Here is a 25635-nt window from a genome sequence, read left to right as displayed (position 1 = left end):
CCGCATGTGCAGGGGGGACAGGGACAGACCACCATGCAGCAATTTTAATTGAAAAGGTAACAGCGAGGCCACCACTGGGGTGGTGAGATGGGGGGGGGGGGGGAGGGACCGCTACATGCTGCCGGTGCCCCCCTTGCCTTCATGGAGGCCGGGCCCAGCAGGGGCCTCCTGCCCTCGAGGCTGCAGGCTGAGACGTCACAGGTCCTCGGGGCCGAGATCTCTACACCGGGGAGCGACAGGGGCGGTTGTCAGAGGCCGGAGGCGTGTGCCCACAGCACCTCAGGTGCGGGGGTGCTTACATCATCCAAGTCTTCCTCGGGCGTGACTGGGGCCCTGTCCGTCCTGTCCGTGTTGCAGGAGGTTTCTGACAAGGTTTCCGAGTCCACAGACTCCTCATCAAATCCAAAAAATGTCTCCACAACATGCTTCTGGAAAACGCAACGTGCGTGACATCAGGAACGGACTCAGCATTGCCGAGTCCCCCCCCTCCCCCCGGCGGCTCAACCCGCCCTGTCACCCCAGGCACGGGGGCGACTACCCACACCGGGGCCCCAAGGGCGTCCCAAGAGGCGGTTGGCGGGGTCTGTGATTGAACGGGCGGAAAGGAGGCAGCCGAAGGAGGTGGAGGGTGGGGGCAGCAGAGCACGCTGGCCTGACCCCGGCACTCCTTCTGCGGGTCCCTCGGCCCCCTTGAGCGCCCACTTCCTTCTCCATCAGACGGACAGGGAGCCCCCGCCTCACCCGAGAGCGCAGAGTGAGGTCACGCATCCGCTGTGCCCGGCACGCCGACCCTCGATGGGCCCGTGTGGGTCCTACTAAGGAGGGGCAGGGGGCCACGTGAGACGTCTCGTTCTACGTGCCAGACACGGGGAAAGTTGAAGGGGGCAGAAGGCCCACAGATGGACCCCGGGCTCCAACCGGCTGGGTGAGTGTGTGGCCCGGGTCCTCACCGGACCTCACTGAGGGGCAAATTTTGTTTAACTTTTGAGTATAGAAACCTTGAGGCACTGAAACGATGAGAAGGAACAGTGCAACGGACCCCTCACGCGTCCATCACTCAGAGTCCGAGGAAATTTTACCGCTCTGTGCGCCAGCCTCCTGGCTACCCCACCCAGTACTTTGCCCACCCCAAATACCGTGATATATGTGGCTTCGCACACATGCCCGCATTCAATCGGCAAACCCCCGACTGAGCACCTTCTAGGGGCACATACTGGGCGGGGCCTGGGGAACACCACCTGATGAACACCAGCCGTGCTCCCCACCACAAGGAGCTTCGCTTAGTCTCCTGGTGGGGGGTGGTCTGCGGACATCAACCCACAGTCACCAGATCGAACTCCCTTGTGTTAGGAACAATGTTTTGTTCGTTTCTTTGTTTGTTTCTTACAACCGATGAGTACTTTTCATGGCCATGAAGAAAGAACCATAATTAAATCCACAGCCGAGCCCCAGGCTCCCACTGGTTCACCCAGAACCTGGCTTTTCCCAGATCCCCCTCCCCATCCCTCACCCCACAGAGGGATCGGGGCACACCCCACATGCTGAGGACCTGTCCTAACCTGCTTGCTTAAGCGGGCATATGTCTGCAATCTCGTGCACCCAGATGTAAGAAAAATGTGGCTGGTACCACAATTAATAACATAATTAAGGGGTGCCTGGGTGGCTCAGTCAGTTAAGCGTCCGACTTCGGCTCAGCTCATGATCTCACAGTTCGTGGGTTCGAGCCCTGCGTCAGGCTCTGGGCTGACAGCCAGCTTCTGAATCTGTGTCTCCTTTTCTCTCTGCCCCTCCCCCCCTCACGCTCGCTCGTGCACTCTCTCTTTCTCTCAAATATAAATAAACATTAAAAAATGTTTAAGAAAAAATAAAATAAAATAGAATAGAAAGAAAGAATTCTGAATCAGGAAGGGAGAGGGAGACAGAGTGGACTGCTCTGTCATCTTCTGCAGCTAGAGTTTCTCGAGAGGTTTTGCTAGAGGCACCCAGGAGGACAGTGAGGGCAGAGATCTGGGCTTTTTCATTCCCCACTGTGGCCCAGAGTCTGGCACACTGAGTCAACACCGGTTTTTCAATGCGTATTCGTGAACATGTCTTTGTTAACGAACTCAGAGCTACACCAACTTGTTTGCCCCTAGTTTCGGGCTCGCGTGCGACAGCCCTTGCCCTCACTCACGCAGCCAGCACCGCTGGACCCCCGCCCGGTTACCCACCCCAGGTGAGTTTAGCAGGTAGGACTGTGGGGACCTATTAGGTTCTGTCGGCTTTCCATGATTCCTTCTCTCCAAGTAGAGGTTGCAGACAATCATATACCCCAATCTCCTCTCCAGATGAGAAACCTCACTTGAATGCAGGCATCGAAAACTCTCCAGACGATTTCCAGGGGGCAGCGGCCACGACATCCTGACGGCGACAACAGCACCTTCAGGAGCGACAGGTCTGCGGCACTCAGAGGTCCTCTGCACGCACGCAGCTCACCGCCCCGGGCTCCAGGCTCCTCATTTTTCCGGGCAGCCATTCACCCGGCCCTATTTCTTGTAAACACGGCTAATTGCGAGGCCTCTGGGGACAGTTCTGTGCCTGTTGCCGTGTGGACTGGCAGCGAGCAGTGACGCACGCTGACCGAGTCCCCGGGAACCATCCTGCCACAGTCTCTCCAAAGCCTCGGGACACGACACCCACGGTCAGCCTCGCGGACCGTTGTGACGCCTCTGTTCATCCCCCGGGCTGATCTGCCTCCTGAAACCTTGCAGGACGGCTAGCTGGGCACTCCGCTACCGAGTCCTGACATGGGGCGTTCACTCCGGATGCTGCAGACGTGCGTTTAAAGTGCTGCTTTTGTCATCAGCCGAACCCCAGACCCGAATGGAGCCCCTCAGTCCAGGGTGGCCCCAGAGACCAAGACCCCAGGGAAGCATGCGGCGGTGAGGGAGGCAGGATGAGGCTCTGTAGGGAGCAGGGCTGGGGAGGCCAAACACTCACATTCTGACCCTCTCACAACAGGAGGCGAATCTGCAGATTCGAGACCCCCTCTCCCCAACCTTGCGGAACATACAGGCTGGACGAGTTTGTTTCCTGGAAGGATTAGGTTCTTAAAAGCTCTTGGATTATGCAGGAAGTCTAGAAGTACTGCATATATTCATGCCTTTGTTAATAAATGCAAGAGAGAAACAGACCTTGGAATGCTTAAAGAGAAAATCTGGGGGCTGGTTTCTTTAAGGACAATGCAACCAGTGCCTTATGCTGCATTTTCAAAATATGTGTAAAATAATAGTGCCTGCCTCCGAGGAATGACAGAATCATCTAGAAAACATGGTTTCCTCTTTCTTAAAGAGCCAAGCACTGGGGAAATCGTTGAGTTTTCAGAGCGTCCACCTTGCTCAGATCCCCCGGGCATTTATGTCCCAGGAGCAGATAGTTTGGGAGCATAAACCCCCGTCTCTGCTCAGGGTGGCACATCTTCCCTATGGAAGGAGCTCGCTCGTCCAAGACTCCCATTTTCTCTACCCCCCGGAGTCTTGCCTTGCTGACTCCTCTTTACAAATTAATCCAGGGGCGCCTGAGTGGCTAAGCGTCTGACTTCAGCTCAGGTCATGATCTCAGGGTTCGTGAGTTCGAGCCCCACGTCGGGCTCTGTGCTGACAGCTCAGAAGCTGGAGCCTGCTTCAGGTTCTGTGTCTCCCTCTCTCTCTGCCCCTCCCTGCTTGTGTGCTCTCTTTCTCTTTCTCCCTCTCTCTCAGAAATAAATAAACATTAAAAAAATAAAAATAAAATACAAACTAATCCAAATGTTTTAAATGCAGCTTGGGCCCAAGTGAAAAACAAACGTGTCTGGTCCATTTGCACCTTGCACACACAGAGGTGGTCGTTCTCAGCACATCAAAAGGCACCAGGGGAGGGGGGTGGGGTGTAGTGTCTCCGAAATAAACATCCCTCCGCTGGCTCCGGCCTCTGAGCCCCGTCTCCTGTCCCCCTGCATCACTCGGGACCACCAACCGCCAGCTCGGAAGGGGCCTCCCAGCCTCGGCCATGTCCTCGCTCCGAACCGCGGCCGACCAGAGCCAGACGCTTACCTTCATGCTTGTAGGTCATCTCCTGACAACCGGAAAAGTACAGACACACCAGGGCACAGAGACAGAGGAAAAAGGAGAAGTACAGCACGAAGAGGATGTACTCCATTGCCGGGCAGGGAGGTGGAGCCCGCGTGGGCCCCGTGTGCGCCCCGTGGGCCAAAAGCAGCCTCACTGGCGTCTGCTTGCAGACCTCTCTCAAGTCCTAGTGGAAAGCGCTGCTTCTCTCCCGGAACATTCTCCTTCCCTCCACCACGCCGAGCCCACTGTGCCCGAGGCTTCCTGCACAGAGATCGGGCTTCGTGGGCAAGGCCGCCAGCCCAAGGGCAGATCCAGGGGCCAGGCTGGCACGCTAGTCACACGGCTTCTCCCTCCTCGAGCTGCCTTGTCGTCAGCGCCCTCCCACAGGCCCCGGGTGATCACGAGGCCCCCTGGGGACACCACACTAGCAACCACGATGGATGCGGAGACAGCTTTCTTCCGGACCAGAGCCAAAAACGAGGAGGCGCCTCCCGCCTCGTGCACTTGGGCAATTTGTCTGTCCGTCCCGGCCACCCCACGTGCACCCTGGGCCCACTGAATTCACAGGATTCTCAGTGATCTGTCCCTGAGCATTTGTTTGACCGTTTATACAGACTGATGAAGCCACTAGCCACAGGGGGGCTGCAGGGGTGCAGGCCCGGTGCTCCCGCCCATGCGGGGCCCCCACGGAAGCCCGCATTTCTTGGAGAAGCTTCTCTCCGCGAAACATCCAAGGTGAAAACCCACATGTTGAAAAAATGGGCAGATGACACCATAAAAAAGTAAAACCTCTGTACTTTGAAAGATATTCAAGCAATTCTAAAAGGCGAAGGGCCACCACAAAAGCAAAACATAGGCAACCAAGTGCATATACAACTTTCAATTTTAATAATGCTCGATACTCTGCTCCTTTCAAAGTAGCCACGATACGAGCTATGCCCCCCAAGCCTTTCACTCATGTTTCCAAATGAGGAGCTCCCTGGGCCTGGTTCAGGGACAAGCCTGTGACCAAACTGAGCCAAGGAACATGCACCCTGGGACTCTTGCTGGAACCACTGAGGAGAGACGCCCTCCTACTACAGAAATTGCTAGGCAGTGTAACGCCAGCTTAAAGCTGCCGAAGCCAATTAGGTGACCACGTGGGGAGACCCCACCTGAGAAAGAGCCCAGCCCAGAGGAAAGCAGGGTGGAAAGGTGGAGAGACACGTTCCCGGCAATATCGTGTAGGCATCTGGATCCAGCCGTGCCTGAAACCAGCCACCTCCAGACTTAGCAGCGATATAAATCCCTTTCCCTTCTTAAATGACTTTGGGTTTTTGAGACTCCCAATGAAAATAATCTTGGCTAATGGAAGAGGGGACGATAATCCTAGAAATCATGCCGTCTGCAAACTGTTGAGTTCTGGGACAAGCCTGAAGCCAATTTCTCTCCAGGCAGCTGTGCACCTGGACCCTCAAGAAACAGGGACCGCCTTTGTCTGGCAGGTGCCTTCCTGGCTCTGGGGAAACCATGAGACATGTCCTGTCCCGCTGGCTCTCAGACCTACTAAGACCTTCACCTTGGCCACAGCTCCTCAAGAGTAGGGACACCCCTCTGCGCCCTGTCACCTGACATTTTGCTGTGCCCAGGTTGATGGCAAGAGGGATGGAGGATGGGAGGGGCTGAGAGCCACGCTGCCTTGGCCGTCAGCCCTGGGCTCGCGGTGGACGTGAGAAACCTCAGGCCCGGGGCAGTCCAGATGGGACAGAATGCCTCATGACCACCACGTCCGCCTTGTCCCAGCACCTGACCCGGGGAGCCCGACTGAGGACCCCAGGCATAAGCCACGAGTACAGCCCTGCTCCCTGGGTTGCAGGACAGACTGCGTGGCCCCCAACGCCTGCTCTCTGTGTTGCCATCAACCGCATTCGACCACAGCACCCCGGGTCCTCCGAGCACAGGGCCTCAGAAGAAGAAGATGGGGAGACTGCACCACGTGTCAGGGCAGAAGGAGCAGAGGGCTGAGGAAGCCCAGAGAAAGGGCCCGCCGCTGTGAGGGTGAAGGCTTGTCGAAAACGGGGACCGCTCAGCCGAATCTTGAAGGAGCAGGAGGCGGTCGGGAGCAGAGGACATGAGGGGGCCGGCCCGAGATGGGGTCTGGAGATGAGGCCACACGGCAAACCCAAGGGACTGGAGCCAGGGTGTGCCAAGGGGGATACAGCAGGAGGTGAGGAGGGCCGGGTCCCAAAAGGCCTTGAGAGCTGCCCAAGGGGCCCCAACTTTATCCCCTGGTAAACGGGAGCCAGCGTAGGGTTCTTAGGAAGAAGGTGGCAAGGCCAGACTTGTGCCTCAACCAGACGGTTCTGGGAGCTGTGGAGGGAGGAACGTGCTGGAAGCCAAGGGGGCAGCCAAGAAAACAGAGGGGGTCCCAGGACAAGTGGATAAGGGCTCGAAGGAACCTTGGAGCGCTGGGAAAGCAGAGGCCTGGCAGGACGGGTCTGGGATCAGACAGCCTCTGCCTCAAGCCCCTCCCCGCTGGCTCTGGGGTCGCCTCAACACTAGGCAGGGGGCCTGGGGCTGCAGGCCAGCCCCCAGCCAGCTCTTCTCCAGAGGCCTCCTTCTCAGTGTTGGGGTTTCCTGTCCCATTTGAATATGCTGCCTGGAACCACCCTGACTTCCTGTCTATTCCAAAGTATTCAGGTGTGGCCTCGATGTCCCGCGGTCATTGCTCTGCCAGATGACGTGCCCTGGGCAGCCCCATCCTCCTCCTGCTACCCAGCAACGTGCAGGGCTGCCCCAGGTCAACACATGTGGACGGTGTGCACGGCTGGGCCGTTCAGCGGCCCGGGTGTGGCCCGGGACGCAGGCTCTGTGCCTGCACAATTGTCCCCATGCTCTACCCACGGGACCCAAATCCAAAGTCCTGTACCAGCGGGCCCCACAAACCCAGCGGGCAGCATGGGAACAGCGTCTGGGGCCTCTCATGCTTCTGATGTGAGGCTCTGCCAGGCCGTGGAGGAGGGGACAGGTGACAGGGTCGCTGCCCGGCCTGGAGGGAACAAGCCCTCATCCCCTACAGGGAATGATACACGCAGCAAAAGCCTTCAGCCGCAGGCCAGCCAACAGTGGGGAGCCGGGCCGGCAAGTGGCCTGAAATGACTAACGTTCGTTTAGTGCAAGTTACGGAGCCCCCGCGGTGAGGGGGGACTGTGCCGGGGACTGCAGGCAGCCCCGTGAACGAGGCACACACGGTCCAGCCACACCTCGCTCAGAGGCAGCTGGTGACAGAGCTGCGGGAAAGGACAGCCCAGGAGCAGAGTCGAGTGGAAACGACAATACGGGGGAAATGGGATTCCTCTGGGTACTTAGAAACGGAAAGCGTGGCACATGACGACAAACGTCCGGGTGCCCTAGCCACAGAAGGGCGTGCACACCGGCTCCTGTTCTAGGGCAGTGGCCGGCACCCTGTCCTTCCCACCACGAAGGAGCAGGCTTGGCCTTGGGGGCACAAGGTCAACTTTGGATAGGCCCTAAGTGTCCGATGAGCAGCGATACAGGAGCCACTGACCACAAGTGACCCACCAGAAGCTCCTCAGGCATCAGCAGTCCCAGGTCCGTATGGGGACCGGGGGACCGTGTACTGACACTCGGGCCCTCGGAAGGGCGATTCTTCCCATGGTACTTTGATGTTTCTCAGCAAGTTTCCCAGCCTCTTGCGAAGGCTGACTACTGTCTACAGGCACGGGGCGCCTGGGTGGTTCAGTCGGTTAAGCATCCGACTCTTGATTTCAGCTCAGGTCATGATCTCACCATTGTGAGATCGAGCCCTGCATCGGGCTCTGTGCTGAGCATGAAGCCTGCCTGGGATTCTCTCTCTCTCTCCCTCTCTGCCCCTCCCCCCCAGGTAAATAAATAAACATCTCAAAAAATAATAAAGGGCATCAAGAGCTCACCTCACTGTCACCTGAGATGGTCCCTCTTTTGAAAAAAGAGGACACAAATTAGAACGGGGGAAATCAAGGGTGGGACCTGGGAATCTGCATTCAACAGGCCCTCCAAAGGAAAGCTGTCGGTTTAAGAGGAAGGGAGAAGGATGAATCATAATTTGTGGATCCCTGACTACATGCCAGGCACAGAGCCAGACGCTCTGTATGATCTTCTGGATGTGATGATCGTGGTAAGAACCAGGAAACAGGCCCTCCCAGGTCAATGCCACAGAGCCAGGAGCTGGACCGGACCTTCACACGGCTACAGGCTACGGGGTCTCAGCTTCACCCGAGACCCCAGCCCCACGGTAACCGAGGTGTGTGCGCAAACCATGCCGATTTTAGCCACGCTCGCGTGCTCAGCTTTCTACTGAGACAGCTCCACATTGTTAGACAGCAAGTTTCAGAGGCAGCAAACCTACCGCCCACAGGGGCTCCGTGTAGGGTTCAACCGTGACACTGGACTTCTGCGGAGCAAGCCCACCCTCCCCAGATGGGGCCTGGGGGACCGCCGGGGGTTCTCCCGCAACTCCCCATGGGGGTGCTGAATAGCAGGGTCCCGAGGCGAAACGCCCACACCGGTTCTGTCCCCAGGAGCACGGTGAGACAGGGTCAGCAGCCTTTGGGGCGTAAGGGTCCCCCCTCACCCGGGAGGAGGGCTGGATCTCACCACTGCTCTGCCATCACGATTATCTGCAGCAAACTGGGGTGTGGATGTGGGACCGGAGAACAAACCCCCTTCTGGGGGAAACACAGAGTCCAGGGAAGCTTGAACTAGCCAGAGAACAGAGACAGGTTGTCAGACTTCCAGAAAATTCTGGCACAAAAATCGGTGCCCAACAAAGGCCCGGGCAAAGTGGTAAAATACACAGATACATAACAGACAGAGCACGATGGAGGCATTTAAGGGGAAAAGGAAACTACTGAATCCCAGCAGCCTGTGGGAGGGAAGAAAGGGACACTGCCCAGGCCCGAGAGATGGCCCTAGGGGGTTACAAACCTGTGCAGGTCCCCGCCTGCCCTGGACAACTCCAGGAGTAAGTAGGAGCATGTGGGGGAAACTGTTCTATCTTGAATCTTGAGACAAAGATAAGAGGTTCGTGGATCATAGAAACAGTTAAGCTGAGAAGACTGTGCACAGCTCAGGAAAATGCCCATGGAGACTCCCAAACCCCGCCTTCTGGTGGCAGCGAACTATTTCACTTAGGGACCGAACATCCCATCCTTTGGCATGATCCGGTGTTGTGCAAACACACTTCGCCAGTACAAGCAATTTGCTTATGCACTCAACAACTGTTTAGGGACACGTACTCTGTGCCGAGACGGTGAAGGGGGTGCAGTAAGCAGGACACCGCTCCTGCCCTCCTCACCTGCTGTGCACACAAGCCTAGCAAACCACAGGTCAGTTCTAGGCCCTTGTAAAGTTCTCTTCCCATAAAGGAAATCGGGAAAAGGACAATGGAATCTTCCTTACTCCACGAACTCTGATACAGGTTTGAAAAATAAAGTCACAGCTCAACAGAGGGACTCCCGAAAACCCTACTTAGAAGCTTTTCTAAAAAAATTTTTTTAATGTTTATTTATTTTTGAGAGAGAGAGAGAGAGAGAGACAGAGCATGAGCAGGGGAGGGGCAGAGAGAGAGAGAGAGGGAGACACAGAATCGGAAGCAGGTTCCAGGCTCTGAGCTGTCAGCACAGAGTCTGACACGGGGCTCGAACTCACAAACACGAGATCATGACCTGAGCTGAAGTCAGATGCTTAGCCGACAAGGGGCCCCCCTACTTTAGAAGCTTTATGGGGCGCACAATGCCGCAATACTCCCGGCTCTCCAGGCCGAATGCCTTTAGACCACTGCTGTTTCAACACATCCTGTGGTGAAAACGGCATTCACGCACATGACTGGCAGCTGTACGAAACGATGCGTGCTTTCCCTACGGCACAGGGGGTCACGTGTTCCCCACCAAAGCCTCCACACCCTGTGGATCCACATTTCAGCTTGCGGGAATCTGTCCACGGGAACAATCCAGACCCTGGCACAGCTTCCTGGACAAAAGGAGGCCACCGGGGTGGCATTTACAGAAGCAGAAAGTCCAGTCCCTTAAAGCAACGGTCAATACCCAGGGAATACAACAGAACCGGCCCAGAACGCTGCCTACCATAAACACACTCCGCGGCAGGAGTTACAGCTGCCAGGAGCTAAAAGCAAACATGTCTGGCACCGAATGGAACACAAATGTATGGCCCATCTACTCAACAGATTATATAACCATCAAAATTTGCTTGTATGACGACAGGGTCATGACACGGATAAATGCTTTATGGTAGAACGTTAAGTAAAAAAAAAAACAAAAAAACAGGAAGCAACAGCGTACTCTACAGTCACAGTTACATTATTAAGAAAGAAAAAGATGGGGCAGATCAAGGGCTGGGGGTGGGGGAGGGGTTGCACAAAACGCCAGCCTAGATGGTGCCAGGGAGGCCCTGCGGGTGACATTTGGCTTATTTCTCAGGTTAGTCTGTGGTGCTGTGATATTGCTTCCACAGTAAAAGTGACTATTTAAAAATAAACAAGTTGTGGGGCGCCCGGGTGGCTCACTCGGTTGAGTCCGACTTCGGCTCAGGTCACCATCTCACGGCTCGTGAGTTCGAGCCCCGCATCGGGCTCTGTGCTGATGGCTCAGAGCCTGAAGGCTGCTTCGGAGTCTGTGTCTCCCTCTCTCTCTGCCGCACCCCGCTCGTGCTCAGAGACCAAGTGAGCTGACAAGGGGGAGGTTCAAATTCAAGTCCGGGCTCCAAGGCCCACGTTTCCACCACTAAGTCAAGCTGCATGAGGCACACGTCTCTATGTACTGACCTCAGAGACTCAGAAATGGAAGTGGCTCAGCACAGTGTGTTTATTTTATTTTTTATTAAAAACGTTTTTTTAAATGTTTTTTTCATTTTTGAGAGAGAGAGAGAGAGAGAGAGAGAGAGAGAGAGAAAGAGAGCAAGGTCACTGCCAAAGTACTTGGTTAACATGAGGGTCATGGTGGAAGAGGGCGGGTCCCTGACCCAGTATGACTGGTGTCCTTATAGGATGACAGCGACGCACTGGGCGAATGGTCTCTGACGACAAAAGCAGAGGTTGGAGTGACGCAGCTTCAAGACAAGGAACGCTAAAGTGTGCCAGGAAATCACCAGAACCTAAAAGAGCCTGGGAAGGACTCCCCTACGGGTCTCAGAGGGGGCACAGCGCTGCCGACACCTTTATTTTGGACCCCTGGACTCCAAACCGTGAGACGAGACGTTTCTACTGTTCCCAGCCGCCCGGTGTGGGGTACTTTGTTACGCAGCCCCAGGGAGCTGATGCACCAGGATCCCCATCTCCCTCCCACCACTTGGAGTACATGGCACTACCCCCTGTTGCCTCCCGCTCAGGTTGCCCCAGTCCTCACCACTCCCTGCTGCCAGCCTCGAGAGCCACGTGCCTGTGGCTTTTCGGCAGCACATCCACACTGCTGTTTTCTCTAGAGAAGACAAAGATTTCTCTACAACCACATCTCTATTGAAAGCAAAACCAGGAGGGGCGTCTAGTTCAAACGAAAGACCCACGTCTCTGTGGCGGTGAAACGAGGTTCACGGGTTTAAATGCAAACTTTTTTTTTTTTCCACACCTGCCCCAATTTGCTCTGTTTATTCCAGCGTGGCCCCTGTGGCGTCTGAATTCTCCCCGTCCAGCTGTGCTCTCCCTGCCAGGACATCTGGGCACCGTCTCTATAAAACCACATCTTCCAAAAAAAGAACACGGTTCTGCGTTATTTGAACAAAAAGAAGCTCAAAGCTCCTGATTTTTTTTAGAACGGGATATAAGATGTCAGAAACCAAGCCCGGGTGCGTTTTGAATCCTTCAAAAGGTCTAAGTATTTATGCTTTTAATTGGGGGCAAGCAGCGCCTGAGGCCTACAGACAGAATTCATCGGTGAGTTTTCCATGAATAAATTACAGTCACTGGTTCGCGGCCATAACCGATGCACCGAGAGACGCGATAACAGCTTTTTCACCACCAAACGTGCAGACATGTGAGTGTCCCTGCCGTTAGGGCCCCTCACGGATTGCTTGCGTTTCCCCCCTCCCCTGGACCATGCAGGACAGCAAGCAGGACAGCCACACCCCCGCAGACTCACCTTGGGTGGCTTCAGACCTTTCCCGCGATGTCGTTTGGAGCGCAAGAGACGTTCTCTCTCCTAGAAGGAGATACAACAGTTGGCATTATCAGCCAGCCTCATATCACACCAGCCAACCCAACTGGCTCCCAAAGTGCGCCTCCCCCCCGTCGGCACTGGGCGTGCGTTCGTCCAAGTTCTGAGCACCCGCGTGACGGCCGCCTCCCAGAACTGCACGCTACAGAGTCACCCCATTTACTCGAGTCCTTAACGGGACTGGGACTGTCTTGACCAAAAAATACCAAAGTGTGCCAATCCTGAAAGCCCCAGCCTGTCTGCGCTGGGAGCTGGAAGTCGTAAAGCACGAGCCAGTGCTGACTGGCGATCGCCGTTCTGTCAGTGACCACAGCCCAGGATGAAATAGTTTGCAGCTTTGAGCTCAGACAGAGCCGGGTCCAAATCTTCATGGGCCTCCTCTGAACCAGGTGATGCGTTTTATTTCTCTGACTCTCAGGTTCTTCCTTTGCTCTATGGGGCTAGAACCTACCAAGCAGCGTGGCCCTAAGAAAGAAACAAGAGCCTGTGGCTGCCTGGTGGCCACTGTCAGTAAGATCGACATCTGCAGGGCAGCAGAAGGAGTGGCAGCCTTTCCACTCTAGGCAAAACCAGGACGTCTCTCCTTTCTAACTCAGCCCTGCTTTTCCCCTTGGCTGCCGGGAAACCCAGAGACAAATCTGCTGTTTGGTTATAGCCCTTATGGTCCACCCATCCGTCCCTCCTCATCTCAATGGATGCGGCGATCTTTATTTTTTCTGGGATTGTTGGTTTATTATTCCTCTTTCAACTTCATCGTCATTTTATTGAAGGTATGTTTTCATCTTATGTTCTACCAAGTTTTTGGGTAATGGAGAAAGATGAGAGGAAGGATGGATAGAAGGAAGAAGGGATGGAAGAAAGAAGGGGAGGATGGATGGATGGATGGATGGATGGAGAAATGGGAGGAAGAAGGGATAGAAGGAGAGAGAGGATGATGGGAAGATGAGAGGATGGATAGATGGATGGATGGAAGGAAGGAGAGGGTGGATGGATGGACAGACAGACGGAAGGAAGAAGCTATGGGAGAAAGAAGGGGTGGATGGATGGATGGATGATGGATGGATGGATGGGTGGCCGGACAGCTGAGGGATGGAAGGAGGGAGGGGGGATGGGAAGATGGGAATACGGACAGAGGCAAAGATAGATGGGGGGACGGGAGGGAGAATGGATTGGTGGGTGGAAGGAAGAAGGGAAGGACTTAAAGAGAGAGGAAGATAGGCCAGCAAAGCGAGCTTGACAGTTATGGTCAAAGCTTTTTCTAGAATTTTGATCACTGGCTTTCTACTCTTGGAAGACCCATGAGTGGAACCATCACATTCCCTCTTGGGCATTAAGAACACACTTTGCTTCTAGGGTCCAACTGAAGCTTACTGCAAATGCTCTCTTACTGGTGCCTAAGCTCCTTTCACAGACAGAAAAAGGATTCTCTGGATATAACACTCGCCTACTAAGACACCCTCCTCTCCCCTTAACCTTGTAGATGTAGAGTCTCAGCCAGCCCTTCAAATTCTAGCCTGATTACAAGGTTCAGGCTTTCAAGTTCATGGTCTGCAATAACTAAGCTAAAAAAAAAAAAATAGACTTCTCAGGGACAAACTGTGCCCACTGTGTCCAGGCCAGACGACCCATTCCTAAAACGGATGCTGCTTCTTAGCAACAGCAAACCAGGGAGAAGAGTTGAGAAAAACAGTAGCCATGGAGACGGCCTCCAGGCACCAGCGGCATCTTTTACACAAAGTCGAGGCTGCTGTCTGGCTGAATTAAAGCAGCAAGGTGCCCACGCGGGTGAGCTCCGTGAGGCCCCACCCGCATCAGCAGCAGCGCCCTGGAGCCTCGATGCCATTCGTCACACCGCGTCACCCGGCGCCACACCGAGCGATGTCACCAAGCGCGAACGTACCAGCGAGAGGTCGTCGATGACGTGCTGTTGTTCCAGAACCTGCAGCCGCAGGAACTCGATCTCCTGCTCGTCCCTCGTCAGGCTGAGGTCGTTCAAGGAAGTGTGCCGCTTCAGGGACGCCTGCGCCGACAGCTTCTCTTTCTGCAGCCAGAGGGAGAGTGCCCAGCAGGGCCGCTCAGCCAGCAGGTTAGTTACAGCGCGAGCACCCAGCGGGAGCTCAGGGAGCACCCAGCGAGAGGTCAGGGAGCACCCAGAGGGAGGTCAGGGAGCACCCAGCGGGAGCTCAGGGAGCACCCAGAGGGAGGTCAGGGAGCACCCAGCGGGAGGTCAGGGATGCGGGAGGGAAGAAGGCTACCCAGTCCCCACGCGGGAGGAGGGGACAGGTGCAGACCAGAAGCAAGCTACAGGCTGAGAGAAAGGGCTGGGCAGGCATGGGGGTGGGAGGTGGTCGTCCAAACCCGGGCCCTGGAGGCTGGACGAGGGAGCTGGGGAGGCAAGGCACGCCACCGGCGATCGTGTCCCCCTCACACCGGGGCCTGCTGGGGTGCGGGGAGAAGGGCACCCCACCTCCCAGAGCCTCAGCCTTCTTGCTGGAAAAGGGGCGACTGACACCGCTTGGGACAATGAACCTCGGACTCCTCCACGAGCCAGCAGTTACAAGACACCGCCCTGGCCACAAAGACCGAGCACTCTGATGGGAGCAAATGCAAATCCCTCATGCAACGGTGGCCGTTGCTCTCACGTGCGAAGCATCTGCGAAGAGCTAAGGATTCCGTGAGGCCTTTCCATGCCAACACTCCACCCTCTGGGTAGCCCCGCGGTGCTGATAACCGCATCCCCACTTTGTGGACGAAGACGCTGAGGCACGGAAAGAATGGGGCTGTGTCCGGGGCCCCGGGGGCAGCGGGGGGCGGGGGGGCAGGGCTGAGGCGCAGACCCAGCTGCGGGCACTGCCTGGCCTTCTGCCTCCGGGCACAGAGCCCTCGACACCGTGCCTCCTAGAGAAGCGGGGCCAGCAGGGCTGGGTGAGGGCGGAGAGCCCTGGCGAGCTTCCTGGGGGAGGCGGGGCTGGGCGGAGACCGTGGGCTGCGAGGGTCAGTCGGGGGCTGGAGAAGCCCAGGCGGAGACTCGAACCCAGGGCTGACTCACCATTTCCACATTCTCCCTCATGACGCTCTTGATTTTCTCCTCCATCCTCTGGATGCTCTGCAGCAAATCCTCATTCTTCTTGTTCATCCGCTTGTTCTTCTCCACAAGGGGCTTCAGCTGGACCTCGGTCTCCCGGGAGCGTTTCAGCTGCGATCAGAAAGACACAGAAGGCCGGTGGCTGTAAGGCCCGGCGGACTGCTGACGTCACACCGCGGAGGCCAGCAGGGGTCCAACCCGGGACCGGAGCTGCCTCCGCTGGGACCACAAACCCCAGGAAGATCCCATAGCCACCAGGATCCCAAACATAGTAGTCCACCTGAGGCTCGGGGGGCCTCGCGTAAGGCAACAGGGGAGGCCCACAGATCCGCCCCCGGGCACCCCGCTGGCAAGTGACCTGTGCCGGGTCCACTGGTCTGCACTTCCTTAACCTCTGGGCATAACCCCCAGGGGTCCTGGGTCTCACGCTCAAAGGTCAATCCCATGACCCGGCTGCTCCTGGCCACCATTCCTCCCCAAGTACAGACCTAGCAGAAAGCTCTACCTTCTTGAGACAGCAGGCAATCAATCCTGGGCCCCACTCCGTGCCAGACTCGGTGCCGGGACATCAAACCCGAAGGCGTTCCCTGAGTCTGTACAACTAGGGGCTGTCCTTCCAGTCTCTCCCGTGGGATCAGCGCTGGGGGAGCCCCTCTGGCACCTGGGGCCCTGTGCTGGGGGCTGAATCGAAGGGACGGCACGCCAGGGTGCCCGCCCAACGTCAGAGGAAGAGGGCAAAGACAGTAAAGGAGGTAAGAACACGGTGAGCCAAGTGCGGGCAGACGTTCCAGGTGGGGAGACCACGCGCCCTGAGGTTCAGAGCGGGCAAGAACACAGCTCGTTCAGTGCAGCGGGAACACAGAATGTGGGGTGCTGGGCGTAGAGGGGTGGACACGGTGAGGCCTGGTTTCGGGGGCTGGAGAACTCTGTCATTCAGTTTCTGCCCTGGCCCTTGAGGGCTGCTCTCTGTGGTCAGGTCTGCCTTCTCGAACACACTGTGCCTCCCCACAACCCCAGGAGGGGCCCCATCCCCACTTTACAGACAGAGAAACTGAGAGCAAAGAGGTGGGATGCTGTGCTCGTGGCCACACAGAAAGTGCTAGAACCAAGAATCAAGCACAGGGACTGACTGCAGATCCCTGATTTTAGTCACCAGGTTGTAAAGTTAAGATCAAGCAGTCTGGTGGGACCCACTCAAATATAAAATGGACCTTTGAGGGGCGCCTGGGTGGCTCAGCCGGTTAAGCATCCAACTCTTGGTTTCGGCTCAGGCCATGATCTCACGGTTCCATGGGTTCAAGACTTGCGTCGGGCTCTGCATTGGCAGAGAGAAGCCTGCTTGGGATTCTCTCTCTCCCTCTCTCTCTGCCCCCCCCCCCCCGCCACTCGCACTGTCTCTGTGTCTCTCAAAATAAATTAATAAACTTCATGAAAAAAAAATAGACCTTTGACCCATACATTCTACTTCTGAAAAATCCTCACAGGAATAAAATTCCAAGTGATGACGACAGAAATGTGTCTTCGGGTGACATATGCTCATAACAGCAAAGAAACCCGAGCAGCCTAGAGGAATGGGTGAATGAACCACGGGTCGTCCTCAAAGGGGGGGCGTGAGCCGTGCACCGGCCCAAACGACAGCCGGAACTGATGAATCATGGGAAAAAAGCAAGTTGCAGAACAATAATACAGAGGAGAAAATATCCCGTCTGTAACGGCAAAACAACAACAGAAAGTCTCCTGGTGGGTGTCGATGTATTTACACCAGTTTTAAAAGCACGTTAAGAACCACCCCAAACAGCTGATGGTAGTTATTTCATGATTTTAAGATCAAAGTGCTGGCTAGCTGCTCAGTTTTTGCTTTAAACACTTCAGTGTGCTCCAAATTGTTTCACACAAGCTACATTTCTTTTCTAATCTTCTCGGTGAGCTATTATGCAGGGTACACGAGGGACTTTTTTTAGTTAACGAATATTTAAGCGAAAAGCGTACATCTGATATTAGACATACAGTCTGATTAAAGCCACTTGAAAATATGCTTTTAAAAATACTTGATGGAGGAGTGCCTGGGTGGCTCAGTCAGTCAAGCGTCCGGCTCTTGATTTCGGCTGAGGTCGTGACCTCACGGTTCGTAAGATCGAGCCCCGCTTCAGGCTCTGGGATGACAGTGTGGAACCCGATTAGGATTCCCTCTCTCCCTCTCTCTGCCTCTCCCTTGCTGCCACTCTCTCTCTCAAAATAAATAAATAAAAACATTTGAAAGAATTAACAAAAAAAACTTGAAGGCAATGACTTTACTTCGATCCTGTTAAGATTACAAAGAGGTGACTCTTACGCTGCTCATCTCGCATGGCTCTCACATACTATATAGATGCGCTCGCTTTCACGATAAAATTTAGAATCAACAGAAATATGACAAGACACTTGTCAAGAAGTTTATGGACTGGGGCGCCTGGGTGGCGCAGTCGGTTAAGCGTCTGACTTCAGCCAGGTCACGATCTCGCGGTCTGTGAGTTCGAGCCCCGCGTCAGGCTCTGCGCTGATGGCTCGGAGCCTGGAGCCTGTTTCTGATTCTGTGTCTCCCTCTCTCTCTGCCCCTCCCCCGTTCATGCTCTGTCTCTCTCTGTCCCAAAAATAAATAAAAAACGTTGAAAAAAAATTTAAAAAAAAAAAAAAAAAAGAAGTTTATGGACTGACTCCCACGACATAAAAGTTCACTTCGCTGTTTATGCAGCAAATTTACACATATTCAGGAAACTACTCTTTTTACTAGATTATCTTTTTATTTGTTTATTTATTTAATAATTTTGAGAGAGACTGTACATGTGCTGAGTGGGGGAGGGGCAGAGAAAGAGGAAATGGGCATCCCTAAGGATTCATTTTTTTTTTAACCCAGAGTCCCTGTTCGTTATCTTTAAAATTAGAAATATGTGAACTTTGGGACTCCTGGGTGGCTCAGTCGGTTGAGTGTCAGACTTTGGCTCAGGTCACGATCTCATGGTTCATGGGTTCAAGCCCAGCATCAGGCTCTGTGCCGACAGCTCGATGCCTGGAGCCTGCTTCGGATTCTGTGTCTCCCTCTCTCTCTGCCCCTCCCCTGCTCACGCTGTCTCTCCCTCTCTCTCTCTCTCTCTCAAAAATAGATAATAAACATTAAACAAATTTTTAAAAAAGAAATGTCTGAACTTTTCTGCAAAAGAAAGTAAGCAGAGAAGCAAAAAACCTAAAATGATCCATCATTACACCACCTAAAACAGCTCCCAATGTCCGTCATGACAATGTGCGTGTTTGTTTTGTAAACTGCGTGTCGCTTTAATTTACTGTGAGCAAATAAACGCGATGTCTACCGTCCCTCCTAACGACTGTAGACAGGTCACTGCCTAAATGTTCCATAATTACTCTGACCAATACTTGAGCGTTGAACAATTGGGTTTTTGTTTCGTTTCGGGTCACTTTGGGTCGCTAGCGTCAACACTGCAGTGAACATCCTCTCTAAACTCCTCACTGTTTGCTCTGACTCTTTGCCCAGGATAAATTCCTGTAGAAACAAAGGGGAGGAGCAGGTGTCTTCACGGAACCTGCGCTAGATTTTTGGTCAGGAATTAATGGGAAAGAAAGGAAAGGAAACCAGGAGGCCTCTGCACTAACTATGAGTTCAGGGCGGGTTTTTCGGCCCCGGGGGGGCTTCCTGGCGCCCTACAAGGCACCGTCTGTCTCTCGGGGGCTGATTACCAGCTCGTTCCTCTCGTCTGCCAAGAGGGTGTTCCTGTCTTCCAGCTTCCGTATCACCGAGTTCAGTTCAGCAATTTTCAGTTGAAATCGCCGTACGTCTCGTTCGTCCATATGTTGATCCTAAAAGAAAGTCAAGATACGAACGTACTTCAAAGATGTCTTAGTGACTCCGAACACTCCCAGGGAACTCGTGGGACGTGACCGCGAGCTCCTCCTCACAGGGCCCCACACCACGCTGGGCGTCCCTGCAGTCAGGCCATGGGGACGACACCCCAGGCCCTGCCAGGGACCCGCAAGAGACTTCGTCTCAAAGTGACAAGAGGTCAAGCCAAGACAGCTGTGCGTGGTCTCTGGGGACCTTCACGCTCCAGCCCGGGCCCGCTGTGTCTCTCTCACAAAGGCCCGTGACGGACGTGCCAGGACATCCCTCAAGACCCACCGGGCCAATCTCGCCAGCACCTCGTATGCTGTCCGCACAGAGCACGCACGACAGACGTTCAAACATCTGGTGACTGACTGCATGAATGAATGAATGAATGAATGAGTGAACGAAGGCACGCTGCTTCAGCTTCCTCTGAGCACGTTGCCCCCAGAGCCCTTTCCTTCTGGCTAAGCTCCTACTCATGTTGCAGGGCTCTGACTTCAAGACTGGGCGCCTTTCTGTGCTCTTACTGTGCACCCGGCGCTGACACCTTCACTTCTCTTTCCCACTGGGCTCCAGACCGGCTGGAAGCAAACGCAGTCAGCTGCTCTCCCCTCCGTATCCCCAGGCCTAACGCTGGGCCCTGCACGTGGTTAACGTCAGCCAGTCTGGGGAGGGAGGCCAGACGCACAGACAGGCGGAAGGGAGGGAGGGGTGAGAGGAGGCAGGCGGGCAAGGTGCCCGGGGAGGGGGGGGGGGGGGGAACGACCGCAGAAAGAAGGGCAGGCAGCGGTGGGCCACGGGGCCCCGGTGCTTGTGCGAGTCGCCACTCCCCGTACCTGGACGCCCATGAGCTCTGCCATGTCCCCGATGCCAGGCGGGAGCTCTCTCTTGGGGCTACTGTGGTACCGCTCAGCCTCTTTGACCTGAACCAGCTGCTCATCCAAAGCCTCCTTCTGAAGAAGCAGCTTCTGGGTCTGGCCCGTCTGCACGCCGAGTTCCTTCTCCAAGGCCAGGATCACACGGTCTTTCCCTCTGATCTCGTCCATCTGCAAAAGAGAAAGAATGAACACTCAGCCTCAGGGCTCGTGACCACGGAAATCTCTCCCTCGCTGGCCTGAGGCCCAGAGGAAAAGGTTAAGAAGGATCAAGGACCCAGGTCAGCTGAACTGGGAAAACTCAGGACACAGAGGGGCCACTGTCCACGGCCCAGGCCCCGCTCCCCTGAGCACAGAGGAGCGGACAAGTTACGGTTCGATGGCCAGACGCTCACCCCTGAAACAGGGCCACGTTCGTTTCTCTCTCACGCGAATTAAACAAAACAAAATCCTGACCTCCAGGCACCTCCAGCCACCTCACGCCCCACAGCTCGGCTTCCTCACCGAGTGGGTGGGTCTTCTCTCCCACTCACCCCCCAAGCCTCTCCCGTCCGGTCACAGCCCCCACCTCTCCACCAACACAGCTCTCATTAAGGTCTTGGATGCTCCCCTGGCCCCCAGACCCACAGGGCAACTTTCTGTCCTTCATCCTCACCAACATGTGACCAAGCCACTCACACCCTGCTCCACGAAGCTCTCCCGCCCCTCCCGCCCTATGCCATGACTTCCTGGTTTCTGTCCTTACAGACTCACCTTCTTCCGGCCGCCATTAAAGTCTGGACTTTCCAAGGCTTGGCCCTCTTCCTTTCCCCAGGCAGCCGCGTCCTCACCCATGACGTTAAACCCCCATATGCAGCCGACACCCCAATGTGTTCCCCAGGCCCTGACTTCTCTCAGAGCCCCAGAATCATAGAACTAACTGAGTATTTGACATCTCTGCTGGGGTCTCTAAAGGACCTCAGCGTCTCCACATGCAAACCTCCAAGTAAGCCCCAGTTCGCCCCAGCCCGGTCTTGTCCAGCATTCCCTAGAGGAAACCAAGCAGAAAGCAGCTTACAGAAGAGAAAGCTTTGGCCCCGGGCCATCCGCTTCAACTGATTCCAGAGAGCCAACGGCTGGGAAACTGCCCCAGTAAGGGTGCTGTGCTAGGGTATCCCCTGCCACTGCGTGTCCTTCCTAGAACCTGAGATTGTGAGGTCATTTGGGAACAGGGTTGCTGCAGATATAGTTAGGAGGAGGTCACACCGGAGTAAGGTGGTCCCTATGACTGTGTCCTTAGAAGAGAAGACGAGGCACACAGATGCCTCTGCCCACAAGGCTGGGTAGAGACGGAGACAGAGACTGGAGTGATGGACCCAGAAGCCTGGGGACATCACAGACTGGCTGCAGCCACCAGCCCTGGAAGAAGCAAGGACGGTTCCTCTCCAGCACCTTCAGAGAGCACGGCCCTGTGACCCCTTGATCTCAGACTTCCGCCTCCGAAACTATAAGCCAATAAAGTTCTGTTGCTTTAGCCACCCAGCGTGTGGCCCTTTATTACAGCAGCCCTGGGAAACGGAGACAGGCTTTAGAAGGGATAATTTGCCAAGCACTAGGAGAGAGTGATGCGGGAGCCCAGCATCGCCAGGAGCCCCAGGAGCTGGGAGAGGCTGGAAGGACCCTCCCCTGGAGCCCCCGGGGAGCACGGCCCTACCAGCACCTTGATTCCTAACTCCTGACTCCTGGCCTCCGGACTGTGCGGGAATACCTTTCTGTTGTCTCAAGCCACTGAGTTGGTGGCCGTTTGTTAAGAAAGTCATGGGAAACAAAGATACTCCGTGACTGTGATCTGTACCTCTTACTTGTGACTGTTGCACCTCAAGTCCACAGACAGTCAACGGCCGAGAACAGTGGTTAAGAGCCCCGTTCTGGCAGCAGACGTAAAGCTGATTCAAAGGCCCTCCCCGACACCGCGTGACCTCCTGAGGCACAGCACAGGCAGGGCCACCTGTCGGACCCAGCCTCAGCCTCCGTAAAGTGGGGACACGGAGACCTCTTAGGACCTCCCCGGTCCAGTTGTGGAGAGTTAGATCTTAGTGCAGACCCTGGCATGTTATAAGCTGTGGTCAATGTTGGCTGCCCCCGTGAATCTGTGTTAGCTCCTGGTGAACATATTGAAACAGCAGACCATATTATAGAAGGGGGAATTGGTACCCTCAAAATACTGGGAGGTTTTCAAGCAAAAGTCCTACAGTTCTGAAAAACTCTTTGCGCCGCCTTTCTTTTAGAGCAGAGTGTGCTCGCCTCCCGCCACATCCCCAGCCCCACAGGACAATCTCCTGGGACTCCAGCCCTGGGCCTGCCTGAAGCCGCGACAGAAGGTGCCCACTGCTCCCCCTGGTGGCAACCCGCCATCAGCTCCCCGCCTGGCCCTAATCCCTGGGAGGAGCACCTCCTGGCCGTGGGGAGGAATCCTTAGGGATGCGGAAATTGTTCCCACTGCCCAGGCCAGCCCAGAAGCACTAAGCAGTACGTGAAAGGAGTTCATTAATGTAAACCACTCACGCGCTGCCATTAATTCAACAAATACTGAGCCGAGCGTCACTGATGGGTCCTGGGAAGCCTCTGCAAACAAAACAGGCTAGAGTCCCTGCCCTCAGAGTTTCCACTCTGGAGGGGGACGTAGTCACTAAACAGTAAGTCAACACTGCAGTGGCTGAGAGAGGGATTCGCGCAAGCGGGAGAAAAGAAAGTGCGGGAATCAGCAGGGCCAGCGGGACGTGGTGCGAGTTAACAGAGAGGGTCCCCTCGGCATCCGGGCCGCACACTTCTTGCTTTGCACTGGAGCCCCCACCGTGCATTACACTAGCTCCTCCCACACAAAGCGGCAGCACTGCAAGCAGGACACCTCTGGAGCCCCAAATTCTGCATCTTAGGAAAGCGCCCGTTCCCGGCTTACTCTCGTAAACGAGCAGAGGGCTCGCACCCGTCACCCTGGGAAAGGTTCCCGGAAAACGGTTTCCACCAGCAGCGACGACAGCCAGGAACGAATGGACAACGCAGAACGTATTCTGGAATCAACATCTGTCAGGTTGTTGTACCTTCCCCAGCCACAGTCCTCAGGGCCCCCCAGGGTAAGAGACTTGGCCAACTTCACACAGCTAAAGGCAAGCATTCCATTCATGGACTTTGTGTCTGCCTCCCAGGCTGAGTTCTCAGCAACCCTGTCCCCTTCCCCCAGGATGCTGACAAGGCCATGAATCTCTGACACGAGATTCCCCGACCTGCATCCCCTGAGCGAGCAGACTCCCTCTCCCAGCCTCTGCTCTCAGCATATGTTACAGGAGAGGGGTGGAGCTGAAATCATTCCAGTTCCCAGGGCAGGCCCTGATTGGCTCACAGCAGTCACGTGCCCTGCCCCCTCACATTCAACAGCTCCGGGATGGATACAGGACCCAATCAGAAGGAATAGCCTAGAGAGAGCATAGCTAGGACCCTCCTGTTCCTCCTTAGGAGCTAAAAAGGAGATTCACTTTCTCTGAGCTGTGTGTGTGAGGATGGGGGGGAGGGGCCCGGCACAGCAGTGACATCTCACCAGCACAGCGTGAGACCCCCGAGGCTGAAAATGACACAGGATGAGTCGGAGCAGAGCCTGGGAACCCTGGATCCCTTGGGGGGGGGGGGGCATGAGTGCCTCTGGAGCCCTGCCTGAAGCTTCTCCTACTCCTTCAGTTACAAATGCTGACAGATGATGGTTCAAACGGGTTGGAGGTGGAATTTCTGTCACTTGCGACCAAAAGACCCTGACACGGAGTTAGGGAAAGCACACAGACTGGGTGATGGCTGTCACTTCCTTCTTACGTGCCAGCGCGAGCTCGGTGCCTCGTCCGTACTTCCGAGACACGCTCTGTCTTCAGAAGACCCTCACGGTAGACACTACCCGCCCCGCTTCACAGCCAGGTGAGGCCTGGAGAGAAGCATGTGCCCAAGCGCTGGTCAGCAGCAGGACCACGAGGCCAACTCAGGTCAGCCTCTGCAACGCCCTCACCATCCCACGTGCCCCACGGGTGCAGAATCCAACCACCTCCCCACGGTCGCATCCACCAGGACATTTGTCCCGACAAGAACCTTCGTGTGGTCAGCTCCCAGCATGCCCAGCAACGTGCGAGTAGCTTGGTGAGCTCCACCGCACCCCAAAGTTCGGGGAACGAAGAACGAAGCGGGGGCTGCTACCCCGACACCTCCTCCCGCCTACCTGTGGTCAGTGACTAGCGTGAGCGTTCGCCCAAATGTCACGTCGACCCTAAAAGTCAGGCTGGGATCTTATTTGGAAACGGGGTCTCCGTGGATGCGATTACGATGGACGTGAAGATGAGGTCACACCAGATTAGGGCGGGCCCTAGATCCACGACTGGCGTCCTCGCGAGAAGGGGACGAGACACAGACACACGGGGGAGGACAGGCCACGTGGCGGCAGAGCCTAGAATGGCACGGCCACAGGCCGGGGGGCAGCAAGGATTCCTGGCCACCACCAGGAGCCGGACGGGGCAAGACAGGATTCCTCCCTGCAAGCGGCGGGGGGGCGTGGTCTCGCTGACCCCTTGATTTCAGACTTCCGGCCTCCAAAACCGTGAGAGAAATAAATTCCTGTTGGGAGCAGCTGAGTTCGCAGTGACTTGTTACGGCAGCCCTGGAAAACTTAACAGAGCACCAGACCGGATTTATCACACTGCGGTGCACTCTGCAAAGGGACTACATTTCCCAGTGCCCCCTGCAGGTAGATGAGGCTGGGTAATTGTTGGCCAAAGCGGTGGAAGTGGAAGCGTATGGAACTTCCAAAAAGAAAAGCGTTCTTCAGTGAAGACTATGCCCTTCTTCATCGGCCCTCCTACTGCCAACCTGGGATGAAGACGTGATGGCTGGCGCTCAGTGAGCATGAAGGCCCACGAGGGCAGGGCCACATCCCAAAGTCCCAAAGTCCATTCTGAGGAGAGAGCTGGGAGGTACCCGTGTCCCTCACTACTCTGTGGAGCCCTGTGGCAGCCCTTTCCAGACTTCGTACACAAGAGAGAAATAAACTTCCAACGTTGAAGCCCCGCGTCCTGAGGGAGTAGTCCCTTATGTGCCACCAGGCCTGAGCCTAACTGGTCTAGGGAAGGAGTCCAGTCTGGTGTCCCTGCCCCATGTGGGCCGTAACTTCCTTTTCTGATTTGCTTCTTTTTTTTTTTTTTCAAACATTTTCATTTATTTTTGAGAGACAGAGACAGAGCACGAGCAGGGGAGGGGCGGAGAGAGAGGGAGACACAGAATCCGAACCGGGCTCCAGGCTCTGAGCTGTCCCCACAGAGCCCGACGCGGGGCTCGAACCCACGAACAGGGAGATCGTGACCTGAGCCAAAGTCGGACGCTTAACCGACTGAGCCACCCAGACGCCCCTCTGCTTTGCTTCCCTTAAGACGCACGTTAAATGTGTAAGCGGGGCGTCCACAGACCTGCCTGCATTTCCAATCCGATCCGATCCAATCCAGCT

At 55.5% G+C, this 25635-nt stretch overlaps 2 protein-coding genes across 11 annotated transcripts in view; both read right to left on the bottom strand.

The window, feature by feature from the left end:
* Positions 1 to 25635, bottom strand: part of LOC132692732 (janus kinase and microtubule-interacting protein 1) — a 249392-nt gene that overhangs the window by 149488 nt on the left and 74269 nt on the right. For 7 of the 10 annotated variants that reach the window (XM_078446276.2, XM_078446277.2, XM_078446275.2 and 4 more), the window contains 7 exons: positions 20088 to 20297; positions 19107 to 19226; positions 15342 to 15488; positions 14193 to 14333; positions 12218 to 12277; positions 11708 to 11821; positions 300 to 428 (listed from right to left, as the gene is read on the bottom strand). In XM_078446276.2, coding sequence (XP_078302402.1) covers positions 300 to 428; positions 11708 to 11821; positions 12218 to 12277; positions 14193 to 14333; positions 15342 to 15488; positions 19107 to 19226; positions 20088 to 20297 — 921 coding nt within the window. The remainder of the gene's footprint in view (positions 1 to 299; positions 429 to 11707; positions 11822 to 12217; positions 12278 to 14192; positions 14334 to 15341; positions 15489 to 19106; positions 19227 to 20087; positions 20298 to 25635) is intronic. The other 3 variants (XM_078446279.2, XM_078446278.2, XM_078446280.2) reach the window with 1 other exon arrangement.
* On the bottom strand, positions 322 to 6569 carry LOC132692733 (uncharacterized). Its single transcript, XM_060655475.3, has 2 exons — positions 4071 to 6569; positions 322 to 428 (listed from the first exon to the last, which is right to left on the bottom strand). The coding sequence occupies exons 1-2, from the start codon at positions 4174 to 4176 to the stop codon at positions 397 to 399; spliced, it is 138 nt and encodes a 45-aa protein (XP_060511458.1). The 5' UTR covers positions 4177 to 6569; the 3' UTR covers positions 322 to 396.

The sequence above is a fragment of the Panthera onca genome, chromosome B1 (assembly GCF_046562875.1).
Source record: "Panthera onca isolate mPanOnc1 chromosome B1, mPanOnc1 haplotype 2, whole genome shotgun sequence".
NCBI lineage: Eukaryota > Metazoa > Chordata > Mammalia > Carnivora > Felidae > Panthera > Panthera onca.
Note: the sequence above shows the minus strand (reverse complement) of the source record. Positions and strands in the feature narration are given on the sequence as shown.

Excerpts from the sequence above, each read along its gene's own strand:
- LOC132692733 (XM_060655475.3), bottom strand. The coding sequence starts at position 4,176 with ATGGAGTACATCCTCTTCGTGCTGTACTTCTCCTTTTTCCTCTGTCTC. Across the intron at positions 429-4,070 it reads GATGACCTACAAGCATGAAG|AAGCATGTTGTGGAGACATT; the intron begins GTAAGCGTCTGG and ends TGCGTTTTCCAG.